Source organism: Rattus norvegicus, chromosome 1 (genome assembly GCF_021556685.1).
Source record: "Rattus norvegicus strain SHRSP/BbbUtx chromosome 1, alternate assembly SHRSP_T2T, whole genome shotgun sequence".
NCBI lineage: Eukaryota > Metazoa > Chordata > Mammalia > Rodentia > Muridae > Rattus > Rattus norvegicus.
This window is the reverse complement of record NC_141534.1, coordinates 28,287,381-28,305,180: the sequence shown is the minus strand read 5'-3', so window position 1 is coordinate 28,305,180 and position 17,800 is coordinate 28,287,381. Positions and strand designations below refer to the sequence as shown.

The following is a 17,800-nucleotide window of genomic DNA, read 5'->3' as shown; positions in this document are numbered from 1 at the left end:
CAATCACATGCTCAAAACCTTCCCCACTCACTCACCAAGCAGCTACATTTCACCCCATTATCAGGGGAAAGGAATTCTCTTGAAGTCATTCTTGGCTATTCCTTAGAGAACTTAGGACCATTTTGGTTTTTCCTCATCTAAAAAGTCTTTAGCACTTACTCTATAGACAAAAATAATGTACTTTTTATAAAACTAGTCCATATCAAATTTAGAATCTTCATAGAAAATGAAGGAACAAACATGCTCCTTATGAAAGGAAGGAATATGCTCTACATCATGACTGAAACTAAATTTAAAAATAGAAACAGAGAGAAAATATGGCCTTGAGCTTAAGTTTTTACACAGGACAACCCATTGGTCTCTAAAGCAGTGTCATACTTGAGGATGGACAGTTTTTAGGTAGGATCCTATTTCTCACTATGTAGCCTAAGTTGGCCTTGTGTTCCAAGAAATTTAAAAACCTTCCATATACACTGACTTGTGTTTTGAAAAGATATTTTAATACTTACAAATACAAATTTCTTATACTTAAGCCTCTTTTTTTTTAAAGATTTATTTATTTATTTTATGTGGGCACACTGTCCCCATCTTCTGACACGCCAGAAGAGGGCATCAGATCTCATTACAGGTAGTTGTGAGCCACCATGTGGTTGCTGGGAATTGAACTCAGGACCTCTGGAAGAGCAGTCAGTGCTCTTAACCACTGAGCCATCTCTCCAGCCCACTTAAGCCTCTTATAACTATAAAATAAAAAATATATAAATCAAACTCATCTGTAAAAAATAATTATAAGTATATTAGATTACATGAATAATGCTAATATTGCTCAAAGTTGCCAGTAGCTAAGCTTTCTCTTTTGAGTAGGGCATGGTAGGCACAAACCACAGGATGTGTTTAACACCATATAACAATAATGGAGATTTTTTTTTTTTTTGGACTCCCAACCTTACTGAGAAATCTACCTTCTCATCACCCTCTTACAGTCCTCTGTAGCTATGGACTGGTTATAGAACACCTCCTTCCCTATACAGGAATCCAAGGAGTCATGGGAGCCAGGAGACACTTGCATAACCTATGCATAATCACCTGTGTCCTTTAAATCATCTCTAGTTGCTCAGAATGTCTAACACATATATGAATGGTACTCGCTATACTGCACTGCTTTGGAAATGGTAAGAATGGAAAGTCTTAGGTTTAGTACATGTAAAACTATTATGCCCCAAATTCCATTTCTCATCGAAGATTGGCTGAATCCAGACATAGAAACCACAGGTATAGAGGACTAACTCTATATAGGAATGACCAAGTCAATGGAGAACATATGTCCAAAATAACATACTGAAAAAAATTGAATGGTAACTTAAAAACATCTTTTCTTTTCTTTTTTTTTTTTTTTTTTTTGGAGCTGGGGACCGAACCCAGGGCCTTGCACTCGCTAGACAAACGCTCTACCGCTGAGCTAAATCCCCAACCCCTAAAAACATCTTCAATGTATATGAAATAGTCTCTTCCTTATCAGCAGACTGTACCAACTGTTAAATCTGTACTCTGCCTAGACAATTATAATAATACCTAATTCTGTTTTTATTATTATTCCCCTGTGGCATAGGTTACCGATTTAAAACTGAATTCAGTCCAAAGGGGCAAGCCACACAGATTTAGATCAGGGGTTGCCAAAGGCAGGAGGAAGGTGGCTCCATACAGGGGTTTCGCCAGGAGTCGATGGCAATGTTTACTGTGGGGCGGTTGTCTTTGTAGTGGGATGGGTGTACAACTTTGTGGAAATACTACAAAGCACAGGCGAGAAGACTGCAGAGTGGGAACTGCAGGACTACAAATGATACCCGAGAGGTTTTTAAAAGCAAAACCTGTCACGCACTTAAGCCTAGAGCTTTTCATGAATCTCTTCTCAATCACTCTCCCTCCTGTAAAACTCTAGGTTCTTTCTAAATGTTACATATCTCACCTGAAAGACAGACTGAATTTACCTAATGCTGAACTGTTTAAGGAGTCCTTCTTTCTTGTTTCCTAGATAAGGACAAAAAGATATTCTCTTCCACAAGTTTCAGTGACTAAATTAAAATATGTTCCCAAAATCTTAACTTGAGACATGTTATTCAGCTTCCTAGCCACTGTTTGTTACAGTCTCCATGTGTATCTCTGCCACCTGTGGGGGGGTTTCCTGCGGCCATAGAAGGCCTAGAGCTGGAGGAACAAGCGAGTAATGAACTGACCTCAGGCCCCCTGGAAGAACAGCAAGCACTCTTAACCACTAAGAGTCTCCACAGCCCCGCACTTTAACTGACAATCTGAACATCAGCTATGGGATATAATATAAAGTTTTGAAATATGTGTGCCATCATATCATTTTTCCTAAGTTTATTTCATGAGTATGTGCCACAACACAGCTGTGGAGCCTGGAAACAGCTCTCGGGAGTTTTCTCCTTCTACATCGTGGATTCCGGGGCTCAAACTCTGGTCACTGGGCCTGTGCAACAAGCAAGCCACTGAACCACCTCACTGGTCCGTCGTCGCTTCTGTCACTAACGCCAGCAGCCGGATTTGTACCTTCCACGAAGCCAGTTTAACAGTTAGCTGGCAAGAGGAAAGCAGATGATAAAAGCTCCATGGATTGGTGGAACCTGGGCAAACCACCAGACTCACTCAGGAGTCATGCAGCTCTGAGACAAACCAATGCTCTGTTTCAGCTTTATTTCAGCTGTGAAAGTTGGGAATATTCAACACACAAATATCAGAATGTAGTGACGAGACAATGGAGATCTCCTAATGAGCACGGGAGGATCCGGAAAGAACTGATATAAATCTATCAGGGGAGCAAATACCACAGTACTTGTCCCACTTGAGCTAGCCAGAGCTGGGAGAAATCTATTTCTCAATGCAATGTCTACGAGAAAAACAATCTGGCTGCATACTATTCCTGGCACTGATGTCTAGCTGGGGTACAGTCGCCCGTGTTACTTGGTGACACCAGTTAGGCTTCTCTCATGTGTGTAAACATTTTAAGCTTCTTCAGTTTCCACATGGCCCTCAAACGGTCCTGAGTGTTAGTTGTTCCTCTCCATATTCCCCCCTTTCTTCCATCCCCCTCCACATTTAATCCCTGCTTCAATCCCGCATGTGTGTGTATTCTATTTCCCCTCCCTAGAGAGATTCCCCTGCCCCACCCTCCCACGTGTCTCTTACTCTGTACCTAACCTCTATGGTTATACAGTTTGTAGCACGCCTGTTGAATGAATGCTTAAACACTAAACTCCACATACGAGAGAAAACATACACTATTTGTCTTTGGGGGTCTGGTTTACTTTAGGAGGACTTTTTCTAGTTCCATTCATTAATTTGCATATTTCATAATGTTATTTAACAGCTGAATAAAATTCTGTTCTATAAATATATCACATTTTTAGCCTTGTTTGAGGGGGTTTTTTTTGTTTTGTTTTGTTTTGTCTTACTGCCCTTTTGCATGCATACTCTGGTGTTTTATGTATTTCCTGGGCTTTCCTTCTTTCGTCCTTAATTTTTTTAAAAAATTGGTTTATTTGCCTGATTGTTTTCTAAAGAGAGAGCAAGAAAGGGTGCTATGGACATGGATGAGGAAGATCTGGGAAGGTTGGGAAAGGAAAAATGTTGATTAGAATATATTGTATAAAAAGAAAACTTTCAATTAAAAAAATACAGAACAGAACACAAAGGAAGAAATTAATATCAAGTTTTACACCCAGGTAGCCCATGCTGGCTTGAAACTTACTTTGTAGCCCAGGCTGGCTCAACCTTGAGGTCCTCCTGCCTCAGGAGCCTGAGTACTGGGATTATAGCCATGTGCCTCCCTAGCTTTGTCTACTTTTAAAACATCTCTGGAGCTATAAGTGTTTGGACATTTTTCCTTGTATAAATTATTAGAAAAGCTACTGAAGAAATGTATAGAGGCTACTTCTGAAGGTCTTTGGAAATACAGTTAGCTTAAGTCCCTGTGTCTCCCTCTGTGTGGAGTGCTATGATGATGTCCACTGCATGTAGCACACATGTCTGCATCCAGAAATCATTTTGTCCTGTGTGCCAGTGTGGCACTGCCCCTTCAACTAGCAGCAGCTATACCCAAGATTGGGCCCATCGGTCTTCTGTCACGGAGGAAGGCGCTCCTGAAGTCACACCTTTCCCTGAGACTCACAGACAGTTACTGGAGGAGTGGGCCCAGGACGACCCACGCCCAAGGGTGTACAGAGATTTAACAGATGCTGTGGGGGTTTTCTTTCAGCTACACATGAGTTGCCAAAGTTTCTGTAACTAACTCTAAATTCATTGTGCTCAACCAAGCCAGACTTCTGGGATTGTCTTTATGCTGTGTTGTTGGTACCATGTGTGGGACAGACATTTGTCTGTTTCCTCAGATAGAAAAGATCAACAACAGCATTCCCTCGGTGAGATTGTTTCTGTGGTTGGCCTTGTCACGGCAGGGCTTTAGGGAGCGTGAATGTAACACTTGGTGCTGATGATCACCACTGATCCAGAGAAGGCTTATGCCAGATGCACTACCTCTACACAGGTCTTAAGACATCCAACTGTGCTTCGGCTGCCCTGCAGTAGGGGATCACAACAGAAAACAGGCGGATGAAGGAGGCACTTCCTCACCATTTCTTATAGCTGAGTGGGAAGGGTTAGCCAGGAAAGAGTCCCTATCAGTAAGGGATCCAAAACCTGGGAACCTACGGGAAGACTTCAACATGACCGATGCAATGAGACGCAATGGGAAGGAAAGAAGTACTGTCAGGCTCAGGTCAGCAAACAAGATAGGACAGAGCCACTGGAAGCCAGCCGGTGCAGCACAGACGCTGGGACTTCGCTGAGCCACAGTCATCTGACCTTTATGAAGTAGGAGAGACTCTGCGGGGAGTCTTAGTGACTTCGGCTGTCTTAAGTGCTACAGCAATCAAGATGGATGAGGAAAGAAAGAGAAGATGACAGGTTCTGCTCCAGTCACTCAAAAGCAAATGTGGCCATGTCTGTGTCAAGCTGAAGTTCCCAGGGGAAAAGCCAACAGAAAGCCAAATGTGGTTAACATTTTTTCCAAGTCCCTATAAAGCCTGAAGAGCAATTAACCAAAGGGGTGTTTGTAACAGGGCGACACCAGTGGTTCCCACGAGAGTAACTGATGCTCAGGGAGGAACATCTGCGGAGTGGGAAACAGCTGATAAGCACAAGCCAGCAGCTCTCTCAGGGGGTGAGATGTGCAGCACTCCAGACTGAGGAGCGGCGCTAGCTCACAAAGAATGATTATCGGTTCTGAAGCTCTTATGGTAATGCTTCCCTTCCGTGCATCCATGTCCAGAAGGAGTGGAGTCTTTGTGTGCTGCGTGGGACCTTGTAAACTCCTTTTGAGAAAGCTTTTAGCTACTGGCCATTGAGGCCATGCACTGCCCTAAGTGCAGTGGAGTGCAATGGGCCCTAAGTGGTCCTCCCACACTGTGTAGAGGGTCACACTACATAACACCAACCTGAGTGTTCTACATATGTAAAGAGGCATCTGACAGACATGAAAGCACAGCTACACGAGCTACTCGAAGGAAATAATCAAGACAGGAAGCAAGGATCAGACCTGCAATGAGATTCTTGGGTGTTTTACAGCTAAGCCAAGTATAGATGGGATTCACTGAGTGACTGAGAGGATTCTACCAGTCTGTGCCTTTACACAGAAAACCGGCTCCTGAGTCTGAACAAAGGAATCTAGCATGAGTAGAATAGAGCGATCGAGCATGCAGGGTGGCGTCTCAGCGACAGACCCTTCTGATCCCGGTCTGGGATGCAGTCAGAATCAGTGGCAAAGCATGTCTTGTGTGGAGACCTCAGGGTCAACAGAGATAGGGAAGCGTCCCATCCCTGGCACTGGGGCTTTGTTCAGATACCTTAGTGCTGTGATGGTTTGAGTGAAAGCCCCCCCCCCCCCATAAGCTCCTATGGTCATGGTTGGTGGAATAATTTGGAAAGGAATGGTAGATGTGGACTCGCTGGATGAAGTGTGTCACTAGGAGTAGGCTCTGGGGTTTCAAAATCCCATGCCAACTCCGGTTAGAGCTCTCTCCTTGTCTTTGCCCACACCTTAAAGAGCAAACAAAAGCTCTCAGCTACCGCTCTAGCACCATGCCTTGCCTGCCTGCTGCCTGCCTGCCTTTTGCCATGCTTCCCACCTTGATAATCATGGACTCTAACATTCAGGACTCCAACCCCGAGTCAATGCTTTCCTTTATAAACTGCCTGTTTCTTAGTGTCTCTTTACAGCAATAAAAAAACAAAAAACAAAAAACAAAAAACAAACAAACAAACAAAAAGATCAGCCATCAAAATGCACACTGCTTCTTGAAAACCAGTTTCCTCATTTTCTAAAGTAAATGGACTAAATTGGACTTAATCTTTTAGATTTATTTGTTATAAATATGAGTGTTTTACCTGCATGTATAAATGTGCACCCATGTTCAGGTCTAGTGGCTACAATGGCCAAAAGAGATTATCTGATCCCCTAGGATTAGAGGTATGGCCAGCTATGAGACACCTCTGTGAGGTGCTGGGACTTGAACTTGAAAATACTTGGGTATTTTGCAAGAGTAACAAATGCTCTAAACCTCCAAGAAAACATGAAGCCTGTATTCAGTAACCTAGATGTAGCAAGTGATGTAACCTAGATGTAGCAAGTGATAAACAAGGCATGACTAAAGCTAGGCCAAAGTCACTTCAAACACAATGACCATAAAACAGACAAACAGATACAGGGCTTCCAAACCCTGAGGTTCCTAAGCTACCACTGCTGTCCTCAGGAGATTTAGAATGAGAATACACGGCAAAGACGGGGTCTATAGCAGACTGAACAGCTGAACTGTAATGTTAATAGTGTCTTTCAAACCTGAGACCCTATCCTTTTAAAAGAGAAGAAGAAAGGGGAGGGAAGGAGAGGAAGGGAGAAAAGGTGGGAAGGAGGTGGGGGGAGGGCAGATGGAAAAGAGACAGAGAGAGGAGAGACAGAGAAAGAGAGAGAGAGAGAGAGAGAGAGAGAGAGAGAGAGAGAGAGAGAGAGAGGAGAGACACAGAGACACAGAGACACAGAGAGAGACAGACTCCTGGGAGGCAGCTCTCTCCATCCACCATGTAGGTCCCAATGTCTGAACTCAAGTCATCAGACTGGATAGCACAAACCTTTACCCATTGAGCCTTCCTCCAGGTCCCTTTAACATCGTCTTACTCTAACACCTTATGTGCACCATTGATGTGCACAGCTCCATTCAGCAGCTACCAGTTACTGAGCAGCAAAGTCAGTCCCCTTCAACATAAGACACAGCTTTGCATACATGAAGAATTTGTATTTCAGTCTGAGCTTGTAGGAAAGGTTTACTGCATTTAAGGCAGTCGTAACTGGCATGTAAGAAAGCCAGCAGTAGAGACAGTAGACATGAGTTACTCAGGTAAGGTTTTTAAATCCCTTGTGCTTGTACCAGTCAGCAGCTACTAAACATCTATGATATTCCAGGCACTGAGCTAAGTGGCACACAATGAGGGTTGGCAAACTTTTCATACAAAGAGTCAGAATGCAAATATTTTAGATTTTGTGGGTTATTTCTTTTCTCTCTCTCTCTCTCTCTCTCTCTCTCTCTCTCTCTCTCTCTCTCTCTCTCTCTCTCTCTCTCGATGATCCTGAATTCTGACCATCCTACCTACACTTTCCAAGTGCTAGTTTTACCACTGGTATAATCATGGCCAGATTTTTTGTCAAATACTCTTTTGTGAGCTTTCTAACTTTTTAAAAAAAATATTGTAAAAGGTGGTCTAAGTTGAACCACCGTATAAAAACAGTATGACAAGTATACCTGGCCCAACAGCTGTGGTTTGCCAATACCTAATTTAAATGGGTCAAAAAAAAAAAAATCTGTTAATTGAAAGGGAACTTTTACTTGTATATAAGTAGACTGAGGCTTTTGACAAATATTAAATCTGAAAATATGAGCAAAATTAGAGATGAGGAAACAGGATCCTTAACACATCTAAATACTGTAGAAAGTGACATTAAAAGAAATAAAGACGACGTACTCTGGTGTGTAGACTGGTAGCCAATAAACTAGTCTTCCACCCAGTACGAGGGTCTCAGCGGCAAAATTGATCAGGTCCAAAAACATGTCACTCAGGTGATAAGTCAAGGAGACAGGAACGTGGCTTTCTGGACTAACGAAAAGAACAAAATATTTCAAAGTAAGTAAAAAGTATAATACTGCTCACAACAATTATAAGAATATCAACAATTTTTTCAAAGTAATAGCTTGTTGAATTTCACCTACCATTTTTCTATTCCCTTCAGTATTTCCTTCTGTGAACCCGTCCTTCTTGTAGATTCCCTGATACCATATGGAGCTAGGCAGAAAACAAAACAAAACAACGTGGTAGTCAAGTCAACCAGTCACCAGCAAGGGACAGGCTCACACGGTTTGCAACGAAATGTGATAACCACGTGCACTGACTGGTTTTGTGTGTCAACTTCACACAAGCTAGAGTTATCAAAAGAAAGGAGTCTCGATGAGGAAATGCCTGAGTTCCAGCTGTAAGGTGTTTCACTTAGTGATCAATAGGGAGGACCAGACCGTGGTAGGTGGGGCCACCCCTGGGCTGGTGGTCCTGGATTCTATACAAAAGCAAGCGGAGCAAGCCATGGGGAGCAAGGCACTAAGCAGAACCCTTCCTGTACCAGCTCCTGCCTCCAGGTTCCTGCACTGCTTGGGATCCTATCCTGACGTCCTCCAATGAAGGCCTATGATCTGGAAGGGTAAGCCGAATAAACCCTTTCTTCCCCACCTCAATTTTCAGTCATGGAGTTTTTGCCACAGCAATAGAAACCCAAATTAAGGCACCAGGGAAGGGAAACATCACCTACGCACTATTCTACCCCCAAATGCCTGACATAAAATGCTCAGGAAAGGACAAGTGGGTAAAGCTGTACATTTTGAGTAATGGAACCCCAAAATTACTAAATGCTATGCCTGCCTCTGAAGTGTACCCTATACTAAAGGAAAAACAAAACAGTACACACCATTAGTGGTTCAACTGACAAAACTGACTGATTATATCTGTTTACTAAGACTGATTGCCAAGATCCTATCTGTGTTCTCAGAAAATACACACTGAAGTAAGAAGGGAAATAGTACGGTGAAAGAACGAATAGTAAATAATGAAAGGTCACCTGAGTTTCACAACGCTCACTCACAGCGACGTCGCAATGCCATCGGGGCAGTCCTTTTGTGAGATTTAAACTGCTCCGAGTCATCAAGGAACAAAAGCCAGCTGAGATAAAAAGCCTGAACTCTGCACTACCTACAGATTCATCACTGCTACAGAAAAGGCACCTCTGTTTACACAGGCTGCTCAGACATCCGGTATTCTAAAGGTGCAGAACCTGAGTTTTCATGTAGTGTTCTGAAGTGAGTTGGTTCGCAAGCCCAGTGGCTTGTACGGCCCCACGTTTCTCTAAGTCTAGAGGGGAGGTGCCAGCGGAGAGAGATGCTACACAGGCTTTTACCTGTGGAGAGATGTGAGCCTGCTGAAACCCCTGGAGGTTGACACAGTAACCATAAACAACACTCTAGATCTAGTTGCCATAGTAACAATCACAGTCAATATAAAAATACATGCCTCAAAAAAAAAAAATGCAAGGAAACCGAGAGCAAATTATGTACAGCTCTAATTACAGATGGGGAATAAATATATTTGCTAAAATAAAATCACGAACCCTTAAGTACTTAAATTAGCAACCTGCTGCTTAGCCATAATTCTGTATTGTTGTGTGTAAGGAACTGAAGAGTGAGAAGAAGCTTAGAACAGGCGGGCACCTTATAGTGTGTTAATATACGTTGTACTTAACACGTACTTCAGAAAACTAACCCTATTCCTGCTCTGTATGAAAATAAACTCACGATCTGTGATGATTGCATCAAAATATGTTCCCTTCCTCCAGGAAGGCTTAGATGCGTCTGAAACCAAGACATCAAGGTAAAACTTCTCTAGGCCATACTGACGAAGATTTGCCCTGATGTTTTCATCTGGTCCACGCCACTTCTGGTTTTTCCTACTAGCCTTTCCTAAAGAGAAGGAAAATGAAGGTAGAAAATTACTCCGTCAAATAGAGTATTCATAATTTCTTTAGTTTATCTAAAAAGTATTTTCATGATTGTGCAAACTTACCCATACACTTTACAAATGCATTCATTTGTAATCCTGATTGTATGCACAATTAGGCAAATATCATTTCACCTGATTACTCTGAATAGTAAAACGTAACTTTTTTAAGTGGCCAATATTTTCTAAGTATGAAATATTCATCAGTAAGATACTTAAGTGAAAACAACATGATCTTTCCCACAGCAGTAAAGACTTCCACGTTGAATGAGTGTTTGATGAGAAAAATGAAACAGAAACGGAGAAAGCTTGTGAAACACAGCAGCTGTTGCCCATGCAGAAGCTAGACAAGACAGAAACATTGCTGGAGAAAAGTCAGTGTCTGAAGACAGAAAGTTGGAAATAATCAGAAGCTTAGCAAGGATGACATGTCAGTGTTAAAATCAGAGAAACCAAAAGGAAAAACAGCTTACTAGTAAATTATGAGATATATAACCATCACACACACATTCAGACACATAAAACCTGACATTGATATCAGCTGAAGGAGAATCATCAGGTAGCTGAGGACTGGAACATGCTCACTTGGAGCCATCATCATTTAGACAAGTGGCAGTGGTGAGAATGTGTACAATTCTAACTTAGGGACCAGCTTCATAATTGCTTGTTCTAGCAGTATTCTTAAGTCAGGGACTTGAACATACAGACTCCTCCTGTTTCTGCTTCCTGAGTGCGGGAATAAAAGCCACGCACCATGTCCAGCAATTATTCTCATATAATTATATACTTTTGTAGTATGATTGATGTTACAGTAAAACAAACTTTCAAAAAAAGGATGAAAAGCCCCAAGCAACGTGCAATGTAAAAGAAACAGGGTTTAAAAAAATAAATGAATAAATAGACAAATAAATGACAGGAGAAAATAGTTATGAGTACTTGTACACAGACATCAAACCATAGAACCTTAAAGAGACTGAAATAAAACCGTCAAGAGTAAAATCAGCACCAGGGAGCACATGGCCCAGGAAAGCACGGAAGCCTCTGAAAGTCAATACTGCCGCTCGGAACAGTAGCTCTGTCCCTCAGTGGGTGTTTTGGGCTGAAGGAGGTGCCATGCTACATGATCACAGGCAATGTGAAAGTGAGACCAAAAGCAGATTGCAGGCTTTCAGCAGCATGTGGGCAAAAGAGCAAGAAAACTGAAACACAGCAAAAGGGACCTACAGGACTCAAAGAAAGGATTTTGACTTTCCCACTCGGAAAGCATGAGACTGTTCATGATATAAACTAAGAGGTCAGAAACAGAGACATACCTAGCAACTGGATAAATTCTAGAAAACTCTTCTGAATTCAAAATTAACTCCCTGAAGGCTTTAAAATTACTTTTCAAACTTTTAGTAAGTAAAAATGTCTTAAAAGCTCTGTGGGATAATTTTCTTTAAAAAATATGTCATTTCTACTACCTATAAACTAGAGTGAGTTTAGAAGTTTACTTATTCTAACACGAACAGTACACAGAGCATACCCGAGGCCACCCCTCCTGGGGCTACACAGAAGACACCCCCGCTTCATAGGAGGGGGAGCAGGCAGGCCCGGGTAGTTTGAGTGCCCCCCACCCCCTGCAGCACTGGGGAAAGCTGGCCCTGCCCCTCACGTGAGCAGTGCTGGAGAGCTGGCCCTGATGGAGTGAGCATGGAAGAGTCAGCAACCACCCAGGCCCAGATCCAGGACTCTGAGAAGGCCCACCGCAGCTATGAACTCCCCGCTCAGTGAACCACTGGAGCACTTGAAGGGCTGGGCCTCCAGAACCAAAGCTTTAGGATCTCCATGGTACATGGTAACAACAGGACAACCAAAAGGAGTCCTGATGAGGATCCACTATTGATAGTGTAGCAGAATCCAGAGGCTTGAACCAGACCAATGACTCAGGCCAGTGAACATTTACAAGAAAAGCTTTTTGGCAAAAGGGTATACTTCCTTTTTTTTTTTTTTTTTTTTTTTTTTTTTTTTTGGACAAAAGGGCGGCTTCCACAGTGAGATTTTTGTTTGTTTTCTTTTGGTGGGGAAGGCTGCAAGGGCAGACAGTACATATGGTGAGACCAAAGAATCAATAGAAAGGGGAAAAAGGTCAAGCCAGGTTATTAGTGTGGCACACAAGTGTTTCCGCAACAGAAAATGTAATTAAACCTCCCCTTTATTAATCTATACGAGTGAAGGAAAGTCTTTTAAGAACTGATCCAAGTTACAATAGAGGAATACTAGCATAGAGGCAAGCAATTTCAAAAGCATGAATTTAAGTTGGTATTTTTAATAGCATTCCACTATGGGAAACATACTTTTTTACTCTAATTCTATTCAATCACACACCATTAGTGAAGCTTTTAAGCTTGAAATTGCTTCAGTAATTCCTACAAAATTAAAGTGGATTAATGTTTCAAGTTACACTCATTTTAAGGCAGAACCTTTAAATTTGTAGACACCTTAAGTGTTTCAAGTCACAAAAATCTAAATTTTCATGTTACTCAAAGACTAAATATTAATCCAACCTTACTCAATGCGTGATTGCTGAGTAAATCAGTGATGATAGTCTTAACTAGAAATAGATACACTTCTATCAACTTGTCTATTTACTTTTATTTTATGGGCACTAGTGTTTTGCCAGCATGCATGTCTGTGTATGGGTATAAGAAGCCCGGGAACCGGAGTTACAGACAGCTGTGAGCTGCCACGTGGATGTTGGGAATTGAATTTGAGTCTTAGGTGGAAACAGTCAGTGCTCTTAACCACTGAGCCATCTCCCCAGCCCCATCCTTCTACATACATGTTCTTAACATGTACTTGCTGACTACAAATGTGACACTCCATCTCTTTCATATTTTCCTCCCCAACACTGTTTTCCAACCTTAGTTTGCCTTTAAAAACAAAGCAAAACAAATCACAGCAAACAAACAAACACTTCTTGTATTAAGATAGCAAGTTCCTGGCCAGGGATGGAGGGAATTTTTCTTATTCATGTTAATATTCTTCTAGTTCACATCTCATACACTGAATGATCATATTGTCAAATGTGGACACTCAAAGAAGTTTTATGGAAAATTACATTAAAATGTTGTACTTTATACATTAAAATGTCACATAAAGCTACCTTCTGATTGTACAGGCCTGCTTGGCTTAACAACAAAGACTAACACTGTACGTTCTACTCACCCAAGCCATGAACCGTGTTGTAGTCTATGTCTGTCCCACATACATATGCACCGAAGTGAGCAGATGCTATCAGGAGGCCACCTGGAAAACCACACAATTATGACTGTTAGCCAGAAAGCCCAGACTAGTGTTCCTTTCCTGATTTAATTTGATCCAGAGTCTTACGAACTAGCTGCAGGCAGAGTACCCTGGAATGACATCAAGCCTAGTTAAATTTAGCAAGGCTCAGAACTGAACAAATAAACCCTAAACTGAACTCACTAAATCAGCCAAAAGGCAGAGAATCAATGCATATCAGGGGCATTGCTACTTCACTACCGAGGGAATGCTATTTATTGTTCAAAAAGATGATAGTTAAGACATTTCTCAGGTTATCTTAACATTACTCAAAAACATTCTGTTCCATTTTAAAAAGTGAACATACAAGTCTCCAAATACAAAGATCTAAAATAAACTAATAACTGGGCTCGAGTCTCATAGAACGAAAGTAAGCACGTTTCACATGTGAAATGCTGTTTTTACAGGTTTAAACGTAGCCTCTTTTAAAATACTGTCATGTAATTATTTTTTGGTATAAACTATAAATATAAATTTCTGAGTAAGTTATCTAATTAACAGTATAATTTTTCTATTATACAGTGCTATGGGTAAAGTAAGAATAATACCCCAATATAAAATTACCAGACTAAGGAAAATGACAGATGTGACTGGCTCAAAAATGAAAGAAAGGTCAAACAATTAAAAATGAAATGAAACACTTAAAGAAAGTATTTTTATTAAGAAAAATTCAAAGTTAATAAAATATTAAATATATTTTTATTAAACTACACATTAATATATATTCAAATAAAGTGCTTTTTATGATTGATCAATCCCTAATTATAATATAGGAAGATGTCCATCAAATAGGAATGAGAAATTCATTTTCAACTACAACATAAGCCCAGGCCTTGGGAGCAAACTCCTGGGTTTTTCTTTCCAACCTTTAAAATGTTACCTCTAAAATTAGTAGTGTCTTAACAGGGTCAAAATCTACACATTGCAGATCTATGGCCATCTAAAACATAAGGAAGTATACTTAAAAAATACTTTGCTCATATAAATACACTAAGTATTTTCCAGTTATATCCCCTGAAGAAGAAGGATGTTGAGCTCAAAGCATAGCAGAAACCAAAACCTAGGTCTTCTCACAGTAACCCTGAAGCACCTGTGAGACACAGTACGTAGGAGAACTCATAATTCTTGACCTAGAAATGGTGTAGTCTGTAGTTAGGAAAGGTATTTCATGTGACAACTTGGGAGACTCACAAAGTCACTTCACCCAGATCACAAGGAATTACTACTCTGCCAACCAAGGCAGATACTCACCTAGAAGGGCTAGTTGTCAAGGGGACAGACAGAAAAGCTTTCCTGCGCTTCCTTAACCAGAACCTTATCCACTGCTTAGAGGGACCTTTGAGAAGACTCAACTTACAGAACACTGCTGAAAGGAGACGGATAATCTGTTAGACTTGCCTGGACTTGTGTCTTCTTTTAATTTTTAAAATAAAATCATAAGAAGTTGGTTTCTCTGACCCTGGGCAATCGTTGCTAATCCTCTATTGTCTTTCGCTTACAGCAGTCTGTGTTTTGTCATACCTTACATGGAGGGTTCTTGGGTGGAAAGGGAAACGGAGCAGGAAGTATGGAGAAGGTAGGAACGGGACGCACCCATTTTTGTTATACAGGCTAAGAATATTATTAATACCACATATGTAAGTCAGACTAACAACTCAGTGTTTCAATTTCCTGTAACTTAAACAGTAACCATTTTAAGGTTAGGGTAAGATCTTATAGGCAAAAAAAAAAAAAAAAAAAAAAACAACGAGCGGAATTTATTCCACACTATAAAACTTGATTTATGAGTTTTGTCTCTGGACAACTACAGGAAATGTGAAACTAGGCTTTGGTTTTGCTAAGAGAGAAAAAGGAAAGAAGCTGGTGCTCCTGCTGCCATGGTGTTTTACTGTCTGTGTCATCCCTCTGAAAAAGGACTCTGAGTGAAGGACTAGCCTAAGTACAAGGAGACTGTTAGAGGCAGCAGGACAGCCAGACCACTGTGAAAGGCCAGAGGTGGCCGTACCACCAGACCAATGCGAAAGACCAGGAAGCAGGAGCACCGTAACAAGCTACTGAGATGGACTTTCCAGTCCTCTTTTCCATCCTGCACATTTCTCCCACGGCTAAATCAATTTCCCCACCTGGATTCTATGTCGACCATTCTGAAATGGCAAATTAAAAAGGAGCTGTAGTATTTTCCTGACACTTACAAAGAGTCTGAGGGATAACTATGTATCTTGGCGGACATATTACTAGACCCACCTCACCTGAGAGAAGTGTGAGAGGGAGTCCACACTATGCCCTCAGAGGTCTATACCACACAAGACAATGAGCACACACGCATCTCCATCTCTTTAATTATTGACAAAAAAGTTAGACATTTAAAGTCTCAATTCCCTTGCTGCTAAAATAGCAATAAGTTATCAATATTTCGGAATTAGCCCAAGAGGGGACAAGAAAATGAGTTCCTGGTCAAATATCTCATCATCGTTTACTGCTCACTATGTCTAACATCTTCACCAAAAAGTACCTAAGTCCATAGAAAGCAACGATTAAAAAATAATAGTAGGGGCTCAGCTCTTGCAGAGGTCCTGAGTTCAATTCCCAGCAACCACATGGTGGCTCACAACCATCTGTAATGAGATCTAATGCCCTCTTCTGCTGTGTCTGAGAAGTGACAGTGTGCTCACACATATAAAATAAATAAATCTTTAAAAAAAAAATAGTAGCATAGCATCCTACTCAGTGTCTACCAGTTTTCAAGTAACACTCTAACACAGCATGCCCAGAGTGAGGCTAGGAGGAGGGCCTTTGGTCAACAGGTCATTCTAATGAGGAGGATAGTAGCACCCCACACCTTCCTCCTTCTGCTCTTGGCTTAGAGTTAAGTAGACCCTTGGCCCTTATCATTGTCTTCTAATATCCAAACAAAGCGTAACACTGTCACATTAGAATCCTTCTCTTCGTAAATTAGTTTGCATATTTTGTTGTAACGGAATGTCTCTTAGCGTACCAATTGTTAAAATAGGAATGAACTCTGTTACTAATCAAATTAATCAAAGCCGTGCATCCAGTTACTAAAAATTCACACCAACAGAAGTGTGGTGTATTCACACTAAACGTTACTGGTAGCAATGGTTCCTCACCACTCTAAATGTGATTAAATGAGAAAATATTTGCCGAAACAGAAGGAGATTGAGGTCATAAGGTAATTATAAGCAGCAGCTAACTGTCTAAAAGAGAAAAGAGAGATGTGTATATAAGAAAAGATCTCAATCTACTTTAAAACCTTGAAAACAAAATCACCAGTCCTCACTAGTCAATGCCGATGCATTTGGGAACTGTCCACATTTCAGTTTGAACCATTAAAAGGGATACACTTGAATTCAGTAAATCCACAATAACGAAAGATATAGGTAAAAAAATCATCGAACGAGATGTGAAAACCTACAGCCATGAGAAAGGCACAGAACTACTCAGTTCTCTGGTCCTTTCCAAGGTACAAGCTGTCTATGAAGCAGGAGTTCAATGAGGAAAGCAATCACCCTTAAGAACTTTCTGTGCAAAATTAGAGGCTATAACCAGTTTCAAAGCGAAAATGTCAAAAACTGACTTACATCCTAAAGCCAACTTAAACCGCAAACACAGATTATGAGACTATATTGTAGTGGTAACTCTTACAAAGATTCACCAATCATGTGACCTCCCTCACTATGGGAACAGTGAGATGATCAAGGCTGTTCATTGCAGGGAAGACCCCACAGCAGACACAGTCAGCTATCCTTACCCCTCACCGTGCACAATTAAAAATGTGGATGCGGTGAAGGTGGAATTTTATAGTATGTCTAGGATTGACTGCATCAAAGAAGGCCTACTCCTCTTCCTCCCCTGGTATGACAATGTTAATTTTAAACTTTAAGGTCTAACCTCAGTGTGTACACCAGTCACACTGTACACAAATATTACATAATTCCAAGGAACTGTTTTCACTTCATAAAAATAATTTTTTGTTTGTTTTTAAGTTTATGAACGAGCTAACCAGATGGCTGAGTAAAGTCTGGTGGCAGAAACGTGATGACCTGAGTGAATCCCTGGAACCCGCATAACTGGGGAAGGAGAGTCAACTGCATAAAGCTGTCCTCTGACCTCCACGCCCCTGCAGTGGCAAGCCTGTGCCAGACGCAGGCATCATGCTGTACATACAGATACCCCACAATGATAAATGAGAATTCAAAGCTAAAGAACAAAGAGTAAGGTTGAGCATCTAGAGAAAGACAGATCATAACCATTAACCACACCGTCCACAAGAATGAACTCCGAGTGGATCAGAGTT

At 41.2% G+C, this 17,800-nt stretch overlaps 1 protein-coding gene across 40 annotated transcripts in view; it reads right to left on the bottom strand.

The window, feature by feature from the left end:
- The window catches only part of Trmt11 (tRNA methyltransferase 11), a 197,588-nt gene that overhangs the window by 158,906 nt on the left and 20,882 nt on the right, over window positions 1-17,800 (bottom strand). For 35 of the 40 annotated variants that reach the window (XR_015634071.1, XR_015634085.1, XR_015634094.1 and 32 more), the window contains 4 exons: window positions 13,369-13,449; window positions 9,960-10,124; window positions 8,334-8,406; window positions 8,089-8,220 (listed from right to left, as the gene is read on the bottom strand). Coding sequence is in view for 32 of the 40 variants with exons in the window: in NM_001429736.1 (NP_001416665.1) it covers window positions 8,089-8,220; window positions 8,334-8,406; window positions 9,960-10,124; window positions 13,369-13,449 (451 nt within the window). In the remaining 8 variants the exon portion in view is untranslated. Of the gene's footprint in view, window positions 1-8,088; window positions 8,221-8,333; window positions 8,407-9,959; window positions 10,125-13,368; window positions 13,450-14,736; window positions 14,852-17,800 lie in introns of all 40 variants that reach the window. The other 5 variants (NR_190780.1, XR_015634093.1, XR_015634089.1 and 2 more) reach the window with 1 other exon arrangement.